Below are 22,226 nucleotides of genomic sequence, written 5' to 3' on the forward strand. Positions count from 1 at the left end.
AATGAGTTCCAGCTTTGGTGGTTGGCTTAGCCCACCTTGTAATGTCATTTAAAGCTAGGGTTCCATTACCTTATAAAGAAACTCAGCCTTCAGCCTCGATCCTTCATATGGTCATGGAACTCCTTGGTGATTTGCTATTTTCTTACAATGTGTGGCAGGGGTTACTTTAACCCAGAGCTTTCCAAACTGTGTGTCCCGACACAGTACTGTGTCGCCTGCAAATGGTAGGTGTGTCGTGGGCACTTAGCACATAACTGCTGGTAATTAAGAGGCATTCCTAGACACTCTGCTCTATGGGGGCAAGGCGATTCACAACATAGACTCATTAACAAGTATATGGTCTTTTAAAGGCCTGTGAAGTGCTCGGGTGCGGCTGTGTGTGTGCGCCAAGGAAGCTGGGGTGAGGTGACAAAGGGTGACAGACAGAGGGAGACGGAGGGAGGGAGACAGAGGGAGGGAGACAGATAGAGAGGCAGAGGGTGATAGACAGAGGGAGGAGGGCGACAGAGGGTGGGCGACAGAGGGTGGGCGACAGCGGGAGGGCGACAGCGGGAGAGAGACAAAGGGAGGGAGACAAAGGGAGGGAGACAAAGGGAGGGAGACAGAGGGAGGGAGACAAAGGGAGGGAGACAAAGGGAGGGAGACAGATGGAGGGAAACAGAGATAGACAGAGGGAGGGAGACAATGAAGGACCACATTGCTGCCACCACCAGCTCCTGTTATTACTGTCTAAGTCTGCTTCACATAATTCTTCCCTATATGCCTACCTCCCACCGCAGGACCTTAGTTCAGACAATGTAACCAGTCGTGTGGACTATGGAAATGCTCTGCTGGCTGAAGTGGGAGAGACCCTACTGGCTAAATTGCAAGTAGTACAGAACACCACTGCTAGAATGGTTCCTAATCGTCCTTCAGGCTCCCCCTCGACTCCGCTACTTAGGGAACTGCACTAGTTACCAGTAAAAAAGAGATCCTTTAAAAAAATTTCTTGTCTAACTTATAATGCTCTGAAAGATAGAGGTCCTCTCTACTTGCAAAAAAACCTCATAAAATATTCTCCCTGCAGGAATCTCAGATCCAGCCCACTACGCCTCCTTCAGGTTCCCCGAATTCGCCTGATTCGAACAGGGGGCAGAGCTTTTTCATATCGTGCTCCAAGATATTGGAATGAGCTCCCTATGGCCCTGCGTAAAATTTCCAGCTACTGTATTTTTAGGAAACAGTTGAAAGCCTTACTGCTCTAATTGCTTCCTCCGATTCGCTCTTGGTCCTTTCCATACTCAGGTTACTATTTTCGAGGCAGCGCCGAGATGCCCCAGGGGGAGTCGAGCGCTATAGAAAATCATTTAACATAAGGGGGAGGGAGACAGACAGAGGGAGGGAGACAGAGGGAGACAGACGGAGACAGACAGACAGAGACAGATAGAGGGAGGGAGACAGAGAGAGGGAACCCGTGGGAGACAGAGAGAGGGAAACCGTGGGCGACAGAGAGAGAGGGAGAGAGAGGGAGGGAGAGAGAGGAAGGGAGACAGAGAGAGAGGGAGACAGAGAGAGAGGGAGACGGAGAGAGGGAGACAGAGAGAGAGGGAGACAGAGGGCGACAGACAGAGGGAGGGAGACAGAGGGAGGGAGACAGAGGGTGACAGAGGGAGGGAAAGGGAGGGAGACTGAGAGAGAAGGAGACAGATGGAGGGAGACAGAGGGAGGGAGGCAGGGGGAGACAGGGAGGGAGTCGGGGGAGACAGAGGGAAGGAGAGGGAGACAGAAATACAGTGGGAGGGAGACAGACATGCACCATTTGCCCAGTTTTATTTCAACATTTTCTTCCGGGGGGAGAATCCCCCTTAGGTGGTTCGGGCTCGCTCCCCTGCCTTACTGTGTCCCAAAATTATGCATCTTCAAAAAGTGTGTCACCAACATGAAAAGTTTGGAAAGCTGTATCTATATTATTATACTCTGTTGTATGTAGGTTATTATATTCTAGGTTATACTATGCTACGTAGATCTTCTCTATTTTATTCAAAATTATTCAAACCTATGTTACTCTAGGTCATTTAAGACCATGTATGTTTTGATAGAGAGATAGATAGATAGATAGATAGATAGATAGATAGATAGATAGATAGATAGATAGATAGATAGATAGATAGACAGACAGACAGATAAATATGTATATATAAATAAATAAATGATTGCCGGGAGGTAGTTATAGTCAGGACCATGTTTCCAAAGGAAAAGCATTTTTTGACTTGTCTATATCTTTGGTGCCGCTTAACAAATCTTCACATACTTTGCCAAAATAAAGTGTAACAGTGGTTCTTGTTGCACATGAAAAGTTGCGGGGTGGTCCGTCAAGTGGAGGCAGAGAGAAAAGGGGGGTCAAAAAAAGAGTGTTTCGAATATTAATTCCCATAGGAGCTCTAGACACAACTACAGCCTGAACCGCTGGACAGAATTACACTGAATTTAGCAAAAAGGTAGATTTGGTTTGCAGATCATGCTTTCAGTTATTTAGTGTAAATCCGTTCAGTTGTTGTTGAGAAATTTAACAAAATCCAAATTTATTTATCTGTGATCGTGAAGTCTTCAAGAATAATGACAGGCTCGTGCAGAGATCTGCAGAGCTGTGATTGGTTGCCATCACTTCAACCAGGAAGTATTGGCAGCCATCTTGTTACTCGGTTTGAGCTGACAGCAACCGCCAAGCAAAAGCAAACACTCTGGTAACAGTGTGCGAGAGCTGTCAAAGTGCTCCCGCCTGCTGGAAGCGGAGGTATCATCTCTTTTCCTGCCCGCAGAAATGAGGGCAATGAAAGAGATGAAACTATTGCTCCTAAACAGAGGGAGCTGCCTTTCCAGCAGTTCTCGCCATGCAACAGCAATGCCGGCTCCCGCAAGAGGTGGGGAGTCCGCTGGGAACGCTGGGGTTTTGAGGCTGCCCCTGCGGTCCCATGCTGTACACTGGGTGCAAGGGCACACAGAAGAAAATGGCCAGGCCTGGGGTGCCCAGGGCTGGAATCGGCCTGGGGAGGGGGCAGCACAGCCCTTACCCCATTTGTTTATGACCTGGTCCCTGAGTCTGAAATTGGCCTGGGGAGGAGGTCGCACGGCCCTCCTCCCCCATTGCATTATGGCTGGGTCCTCGGGGATCAGGTCTCCAGGGCTGAAATTGGCCTGGGGTAGGGACAATTTCGGCATGGTGACCCCCATCCCCCAGGGCCCATCCTTAATGCAATGGGGGAGGAGGACCATGCAGCACATTTCCAATTCTACTGTGGCCATGCTCCAAGGATGGGCTTCCCAGGCCTGAAATCGTCCATGGGAGGTCAGTTAAGACCAGGCCCTGGCGGATGGGGTTACCTGGGTGAAATCGGGGTGGGGTGCGCAGCCCCTCTACCCCATTCAAATGTGGCTGGGTCCTGGGGATGGGGTCCCCAGGGATAAAACTGGCCTGGAGAGGGGGGGTGCACGTACCTCCCAATAAGTTAAGGCAGAGACCCAGGGGTTGGGGTCCCAGGGGGAACAATCTGCCAGAGGAGGGTCCTCACTAATTTACGGTGGGACCAAGGGGATGGGGCCCCAAGGTCCAAAATCGGCCCCACTTCCATTCAAATGTGGTCTGCCCTCACACACCCACTCGCAGACCAATGTACCCAGCCACAGAGTCACTCACACACCAACTCACAGACCCACTTAGACACTCACACACCCACTCACAGACCCACTCAGACTCATGCACCCCCTCACAGACCCACTCACAGACTCATGCACTCACTCATAGATCACTCAGACTCATGCACCCACTCACAGACCCACTAAGAGACTCACACACCCACTCACAGACCCACTTAGAAACTCACACACCCACTCACAGACCCACTTAGAAACTCACAGACCCACTCACAGACCCATTCAGACTCATGCACCCAGCCACAGAGTCACTCACACACCCACTCACACACCCACTTAGACACTCACACACCCACTCACTGACCCACGCAGACTCATGCACCAACTCACAGACCCACTCAGAGACTCATGCACTCACTCATAGATCACTCAGACTCATGCACCCACTCACAGACCCACTCAGAGACTCACACACCCACTCACAGATCCACTCAGAAACTCACATACCCACTCACAGACCCACTCAAACTCATTCACCCACTTTGATACTCATGCATTCACTCACAGACCCACTCAGAAGCTCATGCACCCACTCGGAGACTAACACACTCATGGAGGCACTTGTGAACCCACTCAGACACTCTCACACCTACTCATAGACCCACTCAGTCACTCATGCACACACTCACAGACTGACTCACACACACATGGCAGGACTCACAAACCCACTCAGACACTCTCAAACCCACTCAGACACTCACTCAGATATTCATCCACCCACCCAGACACTTACGCAACCACTCTTACACCCAGTGAAACACTTATACAGCCACTCCCAGGCCCACACACCCACTCACTCACACACCCACTGAGACACTCATGTACTCACTCACACACTCACTATCTTAGGTTACAGTTAGGATATAGAATTTTAAAAAACTTGGAAATTCAATGAAAAAACAAAGGTTAAAGGGACGTTATAGTTAGGAAATAGGATCAAGGAAACTTTAGAAATTCACTGAAAAAAACATAGGTTACAGGGACGCTATAGTTTGGCTCAGGTTTCACTTGTACAAAACCATAGAAATTCAGAAATTATAGCTACCTGATCTAACTATAACTTACGTCCGCAATGCACTGCTTATGACGTCACACATTACATCACTCATGACATGCTCAGCCACATCACTGATTACATCTCGAACTACATCACTGATGACAACCTCCCATGAGGGTTTTTTGTAAATGTTTCTCAGACTTAAAGATATATACTAAGCTAGAGAATAAGTTAAATGACTATTCTTTCTGTACTAGTAATTAGTCATACTATTTCTAACATATCTGATCTGAGTTGCTGTGTTAGTGACTGTATTGGCGAGTGAGTGGGCATGTGAGTGGCAGTTTGGGTGAGTGAGTGGCTGTGTGAGTGGCTGCATAGGTATGTGAGTGTCTGTATGGGTGACTGAGTGGCTGTATGGGTGAGGGAGTGGGTGTTTGAGTGGCAGTATGGCTGACTGAGTATCAGTTTGAGTTTGTGTATAGGTAAGTGAGTAGGTGTGAGTGGCTGTATGGAAGAAATTGTCTATGTGAGTGGCGGTAAGGGTGAATGAGTAGGTGTGTGAGTGGTTGTATGGCTAAGTGAAAGGGTGTGTAAGTGGTTCTGTGGGTGTGTGGGTTGGTGTGTGAATGGCTCTGATAGAACATGGGTCTCCAGTTGGCCAGAGTCTGCATCCCAATTCAAGTGTGGACCACCAATTCTGACGAGGTAGCTTGGCGCGAGGCAGGTAGGCATGCACGAGGCACTGTGTAAAGTAGTTGTGCAACACGCATCCACACTGACACAGTAAAGCACACACAATCATGGGGACACTACTCCAATTTTATGTAGGAATACAAGTATCTTTATCTAACTTCTTGTCAGGTTTGAAAACAGTATAGTTCTCCCGGTATGGAAGGTACACAATTCTTGAATCATCAGTCAATACAGGCAACAATTCTTATGCAAAGGTTCAATACAATATCAGGGAAGACATTTCATCAGGAGCCTTTTCATCGGTAGTTATCACACGCATCTGGTTATCTTCACTAAGTACTCAGGCCCCAGGAGCCCCTGGGGCTATGCCTGTTGTAAATAGGACTGAGACTCTGAGTGGGCGTAGGCCCCAGATCTCCCTGATTCACCAGTTCAGTCTCTCAAGGAGATAGACTCCCGGCTGTCACAATCTGCTGATTACCCCCATGACTCAGTTCTGGGAAGCAGTCCCCGCTGTTCTTGTGCCCGCCCATGCAACCCAGCAGCTGTTGCTGTTAGTCAGACGTTACCTGGGGGGCTGGTGGGACTCTCCTGCCCAGTCCGGCGGAATCCTCAGTCTGGGGCCTCTTTCGGCCGCCTCCCCGAAGCTGCAGGCTTCCAGCATGCGGGAGGGGGAGCACGCTTCGTCTCCTCTCGGTAATCGGCGTTGTTAGGTGACACCTCGCGCTGGCGCCCAATCGCAGCGCAGCACTCGCCTGATATCGCCAGGGAAGATCCTGGCAAGGCTTCTCTAAGGTCCCGTTGCTAGGCTTCTCCTTCACTCTTGCGCCACATCCCGGCGCGGTGCTCTCCGGCCTCCGGGGCTGCGGCGGTGATCGTGGGCACAGCAGCGCTCTCAGTAGATCTCCCGGCCAGATACAGACCCCGGACAGCGGCGGTGATCGAGGTAACCAGCGCCTCCCCTCTCTCACCTCAGGGGCCGCGGCAGTGATCTTGGCAGCACAGCGCTTTCCTTCAGCAGCGCGCCGATCCTGAGCACCTAGCGCTCCGTTGCCACAGCGCTTCAGCCGCTGCACAGCGCTTGACAGGTCAGGTTACAGAAGAATAGCTTGGGGTAGTCCTTAAGAATCTTTACAAATTCCCCCAGCAGGGGGCTAGTCACAGGAGAAAAAGTTATTGTGGAGACACGCTGGATATGGTGACCCTGGTTCCCCGCCCGCAGGGCAAGATCAGCAGGCAGGCAGGATAACTCAGGTAACTTGGGGCAGCAGTTCCTAGGATCAGTCAGCCTCAGTAGTGTAGCAATCCCCCTAGCTCAGCAGCCTTAACTCCAGCGGAGAGTCCCCAGGTCCAGTAGCGTAACTGAGCTATGGGGTTCCCACCTTTTCTTTTATACCCCTAAGTCAGGTGACCCTCCAAAAAGGCGGCAAGTTGGGGGTTTGGAAGGTTCTGGAAGAATGTAGGGACTCTGTGGTGTCTGTCTATGGTGACAAGAGGCGGGACGGTCAAGGTTACAGTAGCATTAAGTCCCAGCCTTATTCCAACTACTAGTGCGCAGACAGGACAGTGGCCTCACCACAGTAGCAAGGGCATGTGGCAACCATGTTTTTAGGAGAGAGCACCTGCACCTCAGCACTATTTAGCAGCGGTAAGGCGCCTAGAGTCCTATGTCCAACAGAAATGGCGGTCAATAACGAGGCAAAAAAGGGAAAAAAAATGTAGCGGAAGGCCACCCTAGGGTTGAAAGATCTAACACACGTCCCCCCCAGCCGACAGTGGGGAGAGCTACCCAACCTCTAGGGAGTTCTCATCACTAAGGCGGAAAAACCTAGAGAGACCGTCAGCATTGGCGTGGTCTACTCCGGGTCGGTGTTCATACCCTGGAGGGAAATAGACCACCTTAGCAATTTAGGGTTTTCACCCCTCATTTGCATGAGCCAACGAAGGGGCCGGTGGTCAGTCTGAATCAGGAAGGGTGCGTCAAAGAGGTATGGCCTCAGCTTCTTCAAGGCCCAGACCACAGCAAAAGCTTCTCTTTCGATAGTACTCCACCGTTGTTCCCGGAGGAGTAGCATCCTGGATATGAAGGCCACGGGCAGGTCTAGGCCCTCCTTGTTGAGTTGCGAGAGTACTGCCCCAATACCATGTTCAGAGGCGTCCGTTTGAACAATAAATTCCTTACTGAAGTTGGGGGCCCTCAACACAGGAGCAGTGCACATGGCCTGCATGAGGGAATCATATGCTCTCTGGCAAGCTTCAGTCCAAATCACTTTCCTCGGTTGTTTCTTGGAGGTAAGTTCATTCAAGGGGGCCACAATGGTGCCATAGCCCTTGACAAATCGGCGGTAGTAACCTGTGAGACCCAGGAAAGCCCTGACCTCCCTCTGTGTTTTGGGGGGCTCCCAGGCTAGGATGGTCTCGATCTTGGCCTGGAGGGGCTGCACCTTACCCCCGCCCACTGGGGGTTTCCCAGGTAGACTACAAATCCCTGTCCGATCTGGCATTTGCTGGACTTGATGGTCAGGCCGGCCCGCTGCAGGGCCTGAAGCACCTCCTGGAGATGCTCCAGATGGTCCTCCCAGCTGCCGCTAAAGACGGCTATGTCATCCAGGTAGGCAGTGGAGAAGGTCTCTAGGCCAGAGAGCACCTGGTTTACCAACCGCTGAAAGGTGTCAGGAGCGTTTTTCAATCCAAAGGGCATCATTCTAAACTGGAAGTGGCCCTCTGGGGTGGAGAAAGCAGACTTCCCCTTGGCTCCGTCCATCAGGGCGATCTGCCAGTATCCTGACGTGAGGTCAAAGGTACTTAAGTATCGGGGGCCCCCAGCCGGTCAATGAGCTCATCTGCCCTAGGGATGGGATGTCACGCAGTTAAGTCCTCGATAGTCCATACAGAACCGAAGTTCAGGTGTGGTGCCCGGTGGGGCCGCTTTAGGTACCAAAACCACTGGACTGTCCCAGTGGCTGCTGGAAGGCCCGATCACTCTCAGCTCCCGCATCTTAGTGACCACGCGCTGGTTGCTGGCCTTCACCCTATCTGACAGCCTATAAGACTTGGTCTTAACAGGGGGCTGTCCCCTGTGTCCACATCATGGGTACACAGGTGCGTGATCCCAGGGATGAGGGAGAACAAAGAAGAGTACTGCTCCAATACCTGGCGGCAGTCCCTCTGTTTCTCAAGGGTCAGGGACGGGGAGAGAACCACTCCCTCCACTGATACGCCTTTCTCTTGGGACGCCAAAAGGTCTGGAAGAGGCTCGCTCTCTTCCTCCTCGCTCCCATCAGTCACCATCAGGAGGGTAAGCTCAGACCTCTCATGGTGCAGCTTGAGGCGATTGACATGCAACACCCGGTGGGGTTGCCTTGGGGACTTCAGATCCACCATGTAAGTGGTCTGGCCCTTCTTCTCCAGTATCTCGTAAGGGCCAGTCCACTGGTCCAGGAGGGCGCTAAGCTCTCCAGGCTCCATGACCCACACCTTCTGCCCAGTATCCAACTCCACGGTATGGGCATTACGGTCATACCACTCCTTCATAACCGCCTGGCTGGCCTCCAAGTTGTCAGATGCCTCTTTTCACAGCTTAGCTATCTGGCTGCAGAACGCCGACATGTAGCTCACTACATCTTCGGGAAGCCTCCTAGGAGTCTTCTCCCACCCCTCCTTCACCAAACTGAGGGGTCAACTAACAGGGTGTCCGTACAGAAGATCGAAGGGGCTAAAGCCCACGCCATTCTGAGGCTCCTCCCTGTAGGAAAACAACACACAGGGCAAGAGGACGTCCCACTTCTTCCTCAGGTCCTCAGGCAGACTCCTGATCATTCCTTTCCGGGTCTTGTTGAAACGCTCGACAAGCCCGCTGGTCTGGGGGTGTTAAAGGGAGGAGAACTTGTAAGTCACCCCACACTCCTTCCACATGGCCTGCATATAGGCGGACATAAAGTTGGTGCTCCTGTCCGACACCACAACCTTGGGGAAACCCACCCGGGTAAAAATCCCCATCAGGGCCCGTGCCACCGCAGGTGCAGTGATGGTCCTCAGAGGGATAGCCTCCGGGTACCGGGTGGCGTGGTCCACCAGAAGCAGGATGAACCGTTGTCCAGAAGAGGTAGGCGGATCCATAGCCCCGACGATGTCGATGCCCACCCACTCAAAGGTGGTACCAACGAACGGTAGTGGTTCCAGGGGGACCTTCAATTTAGTCCCTGTCTTCCCACTTGATTGGCAGGTCACGCAAGTCTTGCAAAAGGCATCAGAGGAAATCCTCATCCTGGGCTAATAGAAGTGTGGGACTAGACGATCAAAAGTGTTATCTTGACCCAAGTGTCCCGCCAGGGGGATCTCATGTGCTAATTCCAACAAAAAGGCCCGATAGCATTGGGGGACCACTAAGGCCCTCGAGGACCCATGCACCGGAGCCTTGGGCTCACTGTAAAGGAGGCCGTCCTCCCAATAAATGTGGTAATTTCCAGCAACATTTCTGACTGCTTGGGCTTTGGCCTGTTGCCGCATGCCCTCAAGAGTGGGACACTCCTTCTGTGCTTGACCAACCTCCTCCCGGGTAGGCCCTCCCTCCACTTGCCATTCTACAGGGGTCAGCAATTCCCCCACAGGAACAATTTCACCCTTCGTGGACTCCGGTGCTACCACAGAAGGCGCCCCATCTATCTCACGGGCTGTGTTCTCCAAGGTGTTTTCCTCGTTAGCAGCGGGCTGGGCCATTGCCTCAGGCTCCAGCCTTGGTTGACTTCCTTTCCAGGCAGCCATGGACCGTGTAATCACACAGGTCCACTCTGGTAATCTCAGCATCTCTGCGTGTGCTTTGAACTCTACCTCCTTCCAGGCAGTGTGCTCAAGATCATTTCCCAACAGACAGTCGACTGGCATGGCAGGGCTTACTGCAACTCTCATAAGGCCTGAAACCCCTCCCCACTCGAAGGGAACTTGGGCCACGGGGTAGTGACCCACACTTGTCAGCCATCACAACCGGGTGGAATACATCTGGAATTACTTGCTCCGGGGACACCAGTTATCTCCTTATCATAGTCATGCTTGCACCTGTGTCCCTCAAAGCCTCTACCCCCTGACCATTGATGAGGACTCTCTGCCAATACTTGGTGGTATTTAAGGGCACTTGGGTCTGTGGGACCATCTCACTGTCTCCCAGGGATACTAGGGTCAATCCTGCCCACTCACCACCCTTATCTAGGGACATCTCCTCCCCCAGAGCTACACTAGCCACCCTGGGGTTTTTACCTCTAGCAGGGGCTGCGGTCCTTTTATGACACTGGGGATCCCCCTTGTAGTGTCCGGTTTCCCCACACTCATAGCACCGGACCTTTTAGGCTGCTGACTTCTGTCAGGATAAGTAAGCTTCTGGTAGCCAGATTGGGGGTTGGGGTCAAAACCCTCTCCCTTGCGATATGTTTTGGGGGCCTTTGGAGAACTCCCCCTCTCTCTTCTGGGGGAAACCCTGTCCACCCTTTTGGGGGTCCCCCCGGATCACTTGTTGGACACCCTGGTACTGACCCAGGTGTACGCCTCTTCCGCAAGCTCCCTCGGATTGATCAGCTTGCGGTCCACCAGGTGTTGGTGCAGCTCTGGAAAACATTTCTCTAGGAGGTGCTCTCTTAGAAACAAACTATACACCCCTTCATATTCAGTTACCTCAGTGCCCGCACCCAACCCTCCAATGCTTTGCGGGCATAATCCAGGAAATCTACCCAGTTCTGGGTGGGAAGTTTGTGGCTATTTTTAAACTTCTGCCTATACTTCTCAGGGGTAAGACTAAAATTCTTAAGTAACACTTCCCTCATAACAAAATAGTTGGTCTGATCTGCCTTGTCTAGCGTCAGGAGTGTGTCCCTCCCCACCGGAGGCACGTACCTGTACAGGCCACCCCCCAATAACTCTCGGGGACCCCATGGGCTCCTAAAGCCACCTCATAGGGCGCTAGCCACTTGTCGATATCGTCCCCCACAATAAAACTGGCCACAACATCTTTAGGTACGTAGAACCTGCACTCCTGTGCAGCTTCAGTAGGTAAGCTGCCACCATTTGTATTGCTGTTAGCCCCTATTTGTAGGGCTTTGATTTCCAGCTCCTTCAGGCTGAGCTCATGGACAAGTTTTCTTTCCTCATAGCCAGCCTCTTCTCTTCACGCTCCTTTTCTAACCTGGCAAGCTCTAGCTTAAGCTGTCTCTCCTCCCTCCTGTCCTCGAACTCCTCTGCAGACAAACTCTTTACTGAGACACTACTGCCTGCCCTTGAACGCCTTCCTGGCAATACATTATCGCTAGTATCTATATGCAGTAGGTCCCGCTCTCCTGGAGTGTCATGCTCTACCTGCCCGTCGTCCCCTCTCCCTTCCGGGTGGGCCAATGCCCATGCTCTCAATGTTTTTTTTAAGATCCTCCCTCTTGGCGCCTCGCTTGAAGAACACCGCTTTCCCCTCGCAGAACACCTTTAGCTGCGCCACCGTGTACACTTCCAGGTTGGCCAGCTCGAATTCCATCTTGCTAGGTAGGGCCTCAGACGTTTTCAGGGAAAACCACTAGGACTTAGGCAACAGGCTTTATTTAAACCAGAGCACTTACAATCAGGCAATCAGGGAGAATTCCGAGCTTGCATTACATCAGGTGTAAGATTGTGGGGCACACTGAGCCACAGTAGGGTGTTGCACAACACAAGTCCTAATGCCATCACACCAGTGTTAGAACCGGGGTCTCCAGTTGGCCAGAGTCTGCACCCCAGTCCAAGTGGGGACCACCAATTCTGATGAGGTAGCTTGGCGCGAAGCAGGTAGGCAAGCACGAGGCACTGTGTAAAGTACTTGTGCAACACGCATCCACACTGACACAGTAAAGCACACACAATCAAGGGGACACTACTCCAATTTTATGTAGGAACACAAGTATCTTTATCAAACTTCTTGTCAGGTTTGAAAACAGTATAGTTCTCCCTGTACGGAAGGTACACAATTCTTGTATCATCAGTCAATACAATCAACAATTCTTATGCAAAGGTTCAATACAATTTCAGGGAAGACATTTCAGCAGGGGCCTTTTCATAGGCAGTTATCAATCGCATCCGGTTATCTTCACCAAGTACTCAGGCCCCAGGAGCCTCTGAAGCTATGCCTGCTGTAAATAGGACAGTCCCAGGATGCTTGTTTCCAGTCCAGGAAAGACATGGCTTGGCAGTTCGGGCTGGACTGTTCCCATGAGGCACAGGGTCTGAACTGGGGTGGCTGATTGAGCTAAAGAATGGTGATGGATTAAACCCAGATCAGTTGACTGGGGGTGAGTGTTTGATTTGCTCAAACGCTCCGTCCATCATCCCCTTTTGTATCGCTATGTAAATAGGACAGAGTCTCTGAGTGGGCGTAGGCTCCAGATCTCCCCAACTCACCTGTTCAGTCTCTCAAGGAGATAGGCTCCCGGGTGGCACAATGTGCAGATTACCTCCGACACTCAGTTCTGGGAGGCAGTCCCCGCTGTTCTTGCAACCCAGGCAACCCAGCAGCATTTGCTGTTAGTCAGGCATTTCCTGGGGGGCTGGTGAGACTCTCCTCCCGGCAACAGGTGTTGTTAGGTGACACCTTGCGCTGGCGCCCAATCGCAGCGCAGTGCTCGCCTGACGTCGCCAGGGGAGATCCTGGCAGGATTTACCCGAGGTCCCGGTTGCTAGGAGACTCCTTCACTCGCACGCCCAATCCCAGCGTGGCGTTCTCTGGCCCCCAGGGCTGCGGGGTGATTGTGGGCACAGCAGCGCTCTCAGTAGATCTCCCTGCCAGATACAGACCCCGGACAGCGGCGGTGATCGGGGTAACCAGCGCCTCCCCCTCTCTCACCTCAGGGGCCGCGGCGGTGATCTTGGCAGCACGGCGCCAGCGCGCCGATCCTGGACACCTAGCGCTCCATTGCCACAGCGCTTCAGCCCCTGCACAGCACTTGACAGGTCAGGTTACAAAAGAATAGCTTGTGGTAGTCCTTAAGAATCTTTACAATTCCCCCAGCAGGAGGCTAGTCACAGGAGAAAAAGTTATTGGGGAGACACGCTGGAGAGGGTGACCCTGGTTCCCCGACCGCAGGGCAAGATCAGCAGGCAGGCAGGGTAGTCAGCTAACTTGGGGCAACAGTTCCTAGGATCAGTCAGCATCAGTAGTATCCCCCTAGCTCAGCAGCCTTCACTCCAGCGGAGAGTCCCCGGGTCCAGTAGTGTAACTGAGCTATGTGGTTCCCTCCTTCTCTTTTATACCCCTAAGTCAGGTGACCCTCCAAAAAGGTGGCAAGTTGGGGGTTTGAAAGGTTCTGAAAGAATCTAGGGACTCTGTGGTGTCTGTCTATGGTGACAAGAGGCGGGCGGTCAAGGTTTACAGTAGCATTAAGTCCCAGCCTTATTCCAACTACTATTGTGCAGACAGGACAGTGGTCTTACCGCAGTAGCAAGTGCCTGTGGCAACCATGTTTTTAGGAGAGAGCACCTGCACTTCAGCACTGTTTAGCACCGGTAAGGCGCCCAGAGTCCTATGTCCAACAAAAATGGCGGTCAATAATGAGGCAAAAAAGGGAAGCAAATGTAGGGGAAGACCACCCTAGGGCTGACAGGTCTAACAGGCTGTCAGTGGCTGTATGGGTAAGTGAGTGGGTGTGTGAGTAGCAGTATTGGTGAGTGAGTGGGAAAGTGAGTGGCTGTATGGGTGAGTATGTGGGTGTGTGACCCCTGTGTGATTGAGTGGCTGTGTGAAATTCGGTATGGGTGTGTGGCGCGGTGGAGAAGCAGACCAGGACAAATGGGAGTGGTTCTGTACTTGGTAAGGTTTATTTAAAGTTCAACACAAAGGATTCTGTGAAACGTAGTTTGTCACTGTTTCTTCTCTCTTCTTCTGGTGATAGTTCAAGACTTGAAGGGCCCTTGTGATTGGTTCTTTCGGCATGCAGGTCCGTGTAGACGGGGCCGGAACATGTGACAGGAAACAAAACAAAGAAGGGGTCGTAAGGGAAAGGGCCTGGGTTTATAATAAGCGTCGCGGGAAGCCAGGGGGTGTAGAGTGAGGGGGGGTTTGAACACCACTACCTTCACCAGGGTGCTTGTGTGCTCGTGTAGTCGGACGGTCTTATACGGTGCTTTTATGCCAACAAAACTACCGGCTTTCCCCCTTTACACCCCCTCCCTTGCCTTCCTCAGTTGTGCGGCCCCAGGAAAGTCAGAAACGCCCCCCTACCTTGTGCAGCCACGACCCTCCTGGGCGGTGGCTGGAGTCCTCACGTTGCCAGGTACGGTCTGGCTGCACGTCTGTTCCTCCGGCAGCTGCTTCGGCGTTGCAGGGTTCCTCCGGTGTCGTAGAGTACTCCAAGTCCTCTTGACCGGTTCCTGCATTGTCCCGCGGCGGTATCATGAAGGTCCTCACCAGCGTCTCCTCCCGACTCGCGGTGTCGCTTGGTCCTAACGAACGGCTCCATACTCCGGCGTCTCCAGTCTTGAAGCCCTGGTAGTCACGTGACTCCGTCACGACTTGGAAATCCCGGAGGGTTAAAGGCACAGTACTCTTCTGGGACGGTCTTGAAACAGAGAAGAGGAGATGGAGAATGGTAAGAGGGAAAATGTTCTGTCTGAATGTCCAAGGTGTCCGGGGTATGCACGTCCTAACAGGGTGATTGGGTGGATGTGTAAGTGTGTGTATGTCTGTATGACTGGATGTGTGAGTGGCTGTATTGGTGAGTGAGTGGGTACATGAGTGGCTGTATAGCCAAGCTAGTACATGTGTGAGTGGCTCTATGGATGAGTGATTGGTTGTGTGAGTACCGGTATGAGTCTGTGAATGGGTATGTGAGGGGGATGAGTGGGTATATGAGAGGTTCAATTGGGTTGTGAGTGGGTATCTGAGTGGTTCTGTGGACGATGCAATCAGTGATGTCATTTGAAATGTTATCAGTGATGTCAGCTCCCACCAAGGAAAAGTAAACAGCTACAGTCCGAGAGTGGGCACCAACTATCAGGAGCCGTCCCTGCCAGGTAGCGGTCCCAAGGGACATAAATGGCTCCACAAGGGGGCCACACCCCCACCTCCATTGTAAAACTTTGCCCCAGGAAGGTGATGGTCCCCAGGGACAGGGGTCGCCACGACCCACTACATCAATTTATTTCAGTCCGGGGAAGTGGTAGTCCCTGGGGTTTCGGGGGTTGCGGGGGCTGTGTGGGCCTGCATTCATTTTATATGTATTGCTCTGGGGAGGTTGCAGTCTCTGGAGCTGCAGGAGTCCGTGCAAGACCCCAGCATTAATTTAACTTCATTTGCTCCGGGGAGGTGGGGTCCCCGGGGCTTGGGCGGGGCCAGTGGTCCGCCCGCATACATACATACATATTGTAAATGCCCTGGGAGTGGCCCTAGGAGAGGGGTCCCATGTGCCCCTCCTTCATATAATCTATAATCCCCTGGTCCACCCGGGGATTATAGATTACAGAAGTGTGGGAGCCCACACTTTTTTGTTTTTGTTTTCCAGCATGGCTCCCGGCAAAAATTAAACAAAATATAATTTTCTTTTGCACTGCGGGGGCCCAGTGGGCCACCCTCAAGAGGCCTAAGGTGTCCGGGTATTCCTACCCTGCCCCCTTCTCTTTTTTAAATGTTTTTTTCTGGGACTCAGTTACAACTGAGTCCCAAGATGGCTGTCAACACTTCCTGGTTGAGCCAAATAGATCTCAGCATAAGATCGGAAGGGTTTGCAAAGCCTTTGCTTTCCAATATATGCAAATAGTTTTTTCACTTTTAATATCTCAAAAACTACTGAACGGATTCATGCAAATTTACAAAAAGGTCACTTCCTAGACCAACAGCTACCGTTCTACGAAATATGGGGTACTTCCATTCAGCGGTTCGGGCTGTAGTCGTGTCCAATATCTCCATGGGAATTAACATGGAGAAAACACATTTTGGGACCCCCCCTTTTCTCAGCCCCTGCTTAACGGATCATCACAAAACTTTCATGATAGCAGCTGGAGTAAGTCTTGTATTCGTTTTGAAACTTTTGTGAGGATTTATCAAACAACACCACAGTTATTTGCAAAACAAAAAACACTCTTCCTATTGAAACTAGTTCTAACTATATTACCTACTGGCGACCACCAGTAGGAAATATACACACATACATTTACTGAAAAAAACAAAGGTTAACGTAACATTATAGTTAGGTGTGAACGTTTTGAACTAAAAACACACAGAAATTCACCAGTTACAGACAGCAGCACTAACTATAAGTTGTGCCCCCACCATGCACTGCTTATGTCCTCACATATTACATCACTCATGATATGCTCTATGACATAATTTATGACAGCACTGATTTCATCACTGATGAAATCATCAAATGAGTGTGTAAGTTTGTTTTATATTTTTCATAGTGGCGGGTAACTACCATATTACTTATCTTCCTAAATTTGTACAGCCTGTGCCCAGCTAATGGGTGTAAGTGTTTACAAAACATATGTGCTTCTGATGCATCATTGGTATATAGACCTACTGAACATATTATAAATATTTGTATTGAAGAGGTACCGTGTGTGCAGGTGACAGTTGACTTGCATTCATTATGTTCTACACAACTTTTTTTCCTGACAGGGCAAAGATTATACATACTACATAGTAAGTATTGTAAGCAAACTTGAGTTATTAGAGAGAATCATGTCCGTATGACAATTTCTACTTAACATAGAAGACTGCGTGCACCAGGTACTAACCTATGCACATGTGCTTGTTTTATTGCAGAAGATAGGCTATCTGTAAAGTGTTCGCCACAATATGAAGGCTGCAGGTAGCACCCTCAGACCTAGGTTACTGTAAGTGAATAGTCGCTCTTTGGACAAGTTTTGCATTGAGTGTACATTGTGCTTAGTAGATACTTTTGATTGCCCTATAGTGTATTTGTCATGAGAGTTTCACTGTCTATAAACAGTCTGGTATAGAATCTAGTGTAATTCCATGCAGCGGTTTTGCAGTCACTGTCTCTACAGTAGTATATGGAAAAAGCATGGGGATTTTACATTTTGGGGCCCCCTTTTTTCATAGCCCCCTGCTTGACAGATCATCTCCAAACTATCCAGGAAGGAGCTGACTTGGATGAACGCACTGCCATGCACTCACAGACTCACACCGGTACTCACACACCCACTCACACATCTACTCACAGACACACTCACTCACAAACCCACACAGACACTTACCCACCCACACACAGACACACTCACATACCCACTCACAGACCCATTTAGGCACTCAAACACCCACTCACAGACTTATACAAGCATTAACACATCCACTCACAGACCCATGGATCCGCTCACATACCCTGTAGGCACAGACACACTCACTCGCATACCCACATAGGCACTAACACACCCACTCACAGTTCCATGCTAGCTCTTTCACATCCACAAACAGTTCCACACTCACAGACCCATGCAGCCACTCACAGACCCATGCAGGCACTCAAACACCCATTCACAGACCCATTCAGGCACTCACCTACCTACTGACAGACCCACACAGCCACTCGCATATCCACAAAGGTAGTTTCACATCAAACACTCACAGATCCACACAACCACTCACAGACCCAGTCACAGACCCATGCTGGCACTGGCAGACCCATTCACAAACCAACATAGGTACTGAAAGACCCAGTCAGAGACCATTGCAGGTACTCACACACCCATACACAGACCCATGTTGGCACTAAGAGACCCACTAATACATCCACCTACAGACCCATATAACCACTCACACACAGGCCCACACATACACTCTCAAACATACTAACAGAACCACACGGGCACTCACAGGCCCACTGACAAAGCCATGCAGGCATTCACACACCCACTCAGAAATCCATCCAGGCAATGACAGACCTACTCACACACCTACACAGGTAATCACAGACCTATGCAGATACTCACACACCCACTCAAAGACCCATCCATTCGCCTACACATCCACTTACAGACGCACAGAGGCACTCCCACACCCACTCAGAGTCACCCACAGGCAGTCATATACCCACTCAAAGACCCACTCATCCACTCACACACCCACTCACATACCAATTCAGGCCTTCATAGACACTCATATACCCACAGACCCATGCATCCATGTATACACCCACTTACAGGTCCGCATGCACCCACTCACAGAGCTATGCAGGCACTAACAGAGCCACTCACAGAGCCACACAGAAACTCACACACCCACAAAATCACTCACACACCCATTCACAGACACTTATACACACCTACTCACAGGCCCAATTAGACACTCACATATCCACTCAGAGACCCCCTCAGACACTCACGGGCCCACTCAGAGACACACTCACATACGCATACACTTAATCACAGACACTCACACACCCACTCACAGAACCACTTAGAGACTCACTCACACACACACTCCACACTCATTGACCACACAGGCACTTTCACACTCAATCATAGAATCACAAAGCCACTCACAAATGCACTCACAGACCCAAACAGGCACTCACAAACCCACTCACATGCCCAAGCAGGTACTCACACACCCACTCACAGACCCATAGAGGCACTCACACACCCACTCAGCAACCTATATAGCCACTCACACACCCTCTCTTAAAGATCACTGTTCCAGTTAGAAAATCACATTTTAAAACCTTTGAAACACTAACAAATCTAAAGGTTACAGGGACGTTATAGTTAAGAAATAACATTCGAAAATGGTAGAATTTGACATGAAAAACAAAGGTTACAGGGACGTTATAGTTAAGAAATAACATTGAAAAAACATAGAAATTTACTGAAAAAACCAAAGGTTACAGGGATGTTATAGTTAGGCAATAGACTTAAAAAAACTTAGAAATTCACCGAAAAAAAAGGTTACAGTGACGTTATAGTTAGGCTCAGCTAGTACACGTACAATCCATAGAAATTCAGCAGTTATAGTTACCTGAGCCAACTTTAACTTATGCCCCCTGCAACGCACTACTTACTCATGACATGGTCAGTGACATCACTGATGAAATCATCAACAGAATCACTCATACACCAACTCACACACCCATACAAGCACTCAAACACCCACTCTCATCCACAGAGTTTTCTTCAGTGAATATATATATATATATATATATATATATATATATATATATATACATACATACTTAGCATCACAAGTTACGTCAATATCTGCTACTTTGTTGTATGATAAGGAGGATGAAATTTTATGCATACATAAATGTTTATAATAACATATGCTGATCTATTTGAATGCTTTTTTAAAGCATCGCTTGGACCTTAGCATTATTACACATAGACACAATTTTTAAATAATCTGCCATCTTGTTTTTCAGTCGTACATAGAACATTATGCCAGACTGTTCAAGTAACCAGAGCCTTGTTCTGAAGTCAACAAAAAAAGTAATGGATGGAATGCATGAATTAATCTCAGCCACTGGTAATTTACCTCAGGACCTTCTCACATTATTCCTATTAAAAAAGCTAACCACCTGGTTGTTATTGTCTGTTGAAATGTTGGTTTGATCAAGTGTTCTGCCCTCTGCTTAATGCATTGAATTTTTTTTTATAAAAGTAGTGTGAAAATGCATAGAATTTAGTGTTACGTGCTCCAACTGGTGAAATGGCAGAGCGCTGGCCTGTTGACAATTCAAATTGAGCTTATAATATTTTAGATGTTTTTTTGTTTTTTGTATGGTAGACACAAATTAGACATCTATGTGATTTCCCAAAGCCTGTTTTCTTTCATGTTACTTTATTCAGTGTTATTATATTCAGCATTCTTGTTTTCTATGTAAGAATATCTTCGTATGTCATTCTGTGGTACATTATGGTGTTATGTTAGACTGTATTCTTTTTATATGGTTTGCTATAATATTCCATATTATATTCTATATTATACCATACAATGTGCTTTCTCTTATTCTATACATTGTTATTCTAAACTATTCTATGCTATTTTCTTATGTTATTTAAGATATTTACCTCTACGTTGTGCTTGTCTGTACTTTAATATTCCAGTCTTGGTTATTTATATTATTCACAAAAGTCGTTTATGAAAAACAAAATCAATAAAGCCAAACAATATGAGACATATCAATTAGATACAAAGGGGCAAAAACAAACAGGATTTTATCATGGGATAGGAACTGGCTTAGGATAATTCTATAAAGCTAAGTGAAAAAACACCACAGTAGGACAAAAAATAATGTAGATGCTTTTAATAAGAATACATGTAAAAAATAGCGGGCACAAGTGTAGGGAAAATCGCATTAAACAATGCTACAAATATTTGATATGCTGCTATGTAAGCCTAAAAATTCAGCAATACATTTTTATTAACAAACCATAATACCAAGGTCTTTGCTGAAAGATTTAAAAAGGTGTCCAGCATCAGGGAAGGCATGAAATGCAATATCCTTCACATAGGAAGGCTGGTAAAACACGTAGAGAACTGTAACCAAATAAGCACCAACTTCGCTTTTCAAATACGGGGGAGAGAGAGAAAGCAAGTACCAACACAGGGATACAACACCAATGAGACAATACAAGATCAGACACATCATTAGTAATCAAAAAATTGGCACTAGTCCTGCAGGACTAGTACTTTAAAAAATGTTCTCGACCTAACTGCAACCTACTTGACCTCCGTCTCTGAAAGCGGAGCAAATGTGACAAGATAACAAGATTTAAAGGCATCTTTATTGCTCATTAACTTTGTGAGCAATAAAAATGCCTTTAAATCTTGTTATCTTGTCACATTTGCTGCGTTTTCATAGCCAGAGGACAAAAGTTGGTTTGCTTTCCAACTCGCCAGAAAGGGCGAGTGGGACCTAAAAACAGCTCGACCTAGTTAAATTTAGCTCGACTATCCGAGCGGTGGAGTGGAATCTTCGAGCCCTGATTAGTATTTAGCATATAATTAGACTTTTTCTCATTTCGTAGTAAGGCATGTCTAAGCAGACACATGTTAAGAGTTGAACTCTTATCTAAAAGAGTAAACAAGAAATGTTACCTGCATTTCAGGGTCATCGGATAAGACATCCATTAGTTCCTCTGACATATCAGGGATGAGGTGGGTTGTATCACGCTGGAAGATGAAAATGTCGCCATCTTCACCTTCAGACTATAAAACAAAAACATGAAAAACGTATGAAGAGTTCAAATTTTCTGTAAATTGCACAAGGTTCCACTTGATAGGTACTTTTGAGATAAGGTAGTGATATTGCTTCTATGTATACCAACCTCTAACAGTGCCAGCTTTGAAAACTGTTAAAACTGTCGTGGCCGAGCTGCTAACACTGGAAGCTCTAAACAAAAAATACATACGTTCTGATGGTACTTCTAACCGCAGATTCCTCACCTTTTTTGTTTCCCTGGCATCACACTGGATCTGTAAGTTTTTCTAATAGTCACTTCTATGTAATCATAGGTGGTGTCATCAGGTCCTATGGCAGCTTCAGAAACCATCTGGAAGTGACTGCACAGAGCCATGTGTGGGTGCCACCTGTGGGTGTTTACATCAGGTTTTTTTTCTGCTCCCTTCAACGCAGATACAAGCTTTGCTCCCAAATTTCTGTCAGGTGTTTATCCAAACAGTGCAGTAGGGAAATGATTGCCCAGAAGAGCACAGACATAGCTTATGCCTATGATATCTAGGGGCTCATCACAATGTGAAATACTGGGACAAACGCCCCCTGATGCACTCAAAGACCCTGAGAGAGTGGGAGGCAATACTCTACACCACTAAGCCCAATAAACTAAGCAGGTCACGCTCCAAACAATGCACTTGTTCTCGCAC

At 48.9% G+C, this 22,226-nt stretch overlaps 1 protein-coding gene across 1 annotated transcript in view; it reads right to left on the reverse strand.

Moving 5' to 3' along the window:
* DNAAF8 (dynein axonemal assembly factor 8) overlaps window positions 1-22,226 on the reverse strand; it is a 1,006,155-nt gene that overhangs the window by 793,605 nt on the left and 190,324 nt on the right. Inside the window, exon 3 of the mRNA XM_086939618.1 lies at window positions 21,441-21,551. Within this exon, the coding sequence (XP_086795744.1) occupies window positions 21,441-21,551 (111 nt within the window). The remainder of the gene's footprint in view (window positions 1-21,440; window positions 21,552-22,226) is intronic.

This window comes from Lissotriton vulgaris, chromosome 10, assembly GCF_964263255.1.
Source record: "Lissotriton vulgaris chromosome 10, aLisVul1.2, whole genome shotgun sequence".
NCBI lineage: Eukaryota > Metazoa > Chordata > Amphibia > Caudata > Salamandridae > Lissotriton > Lissotriton vulgaris.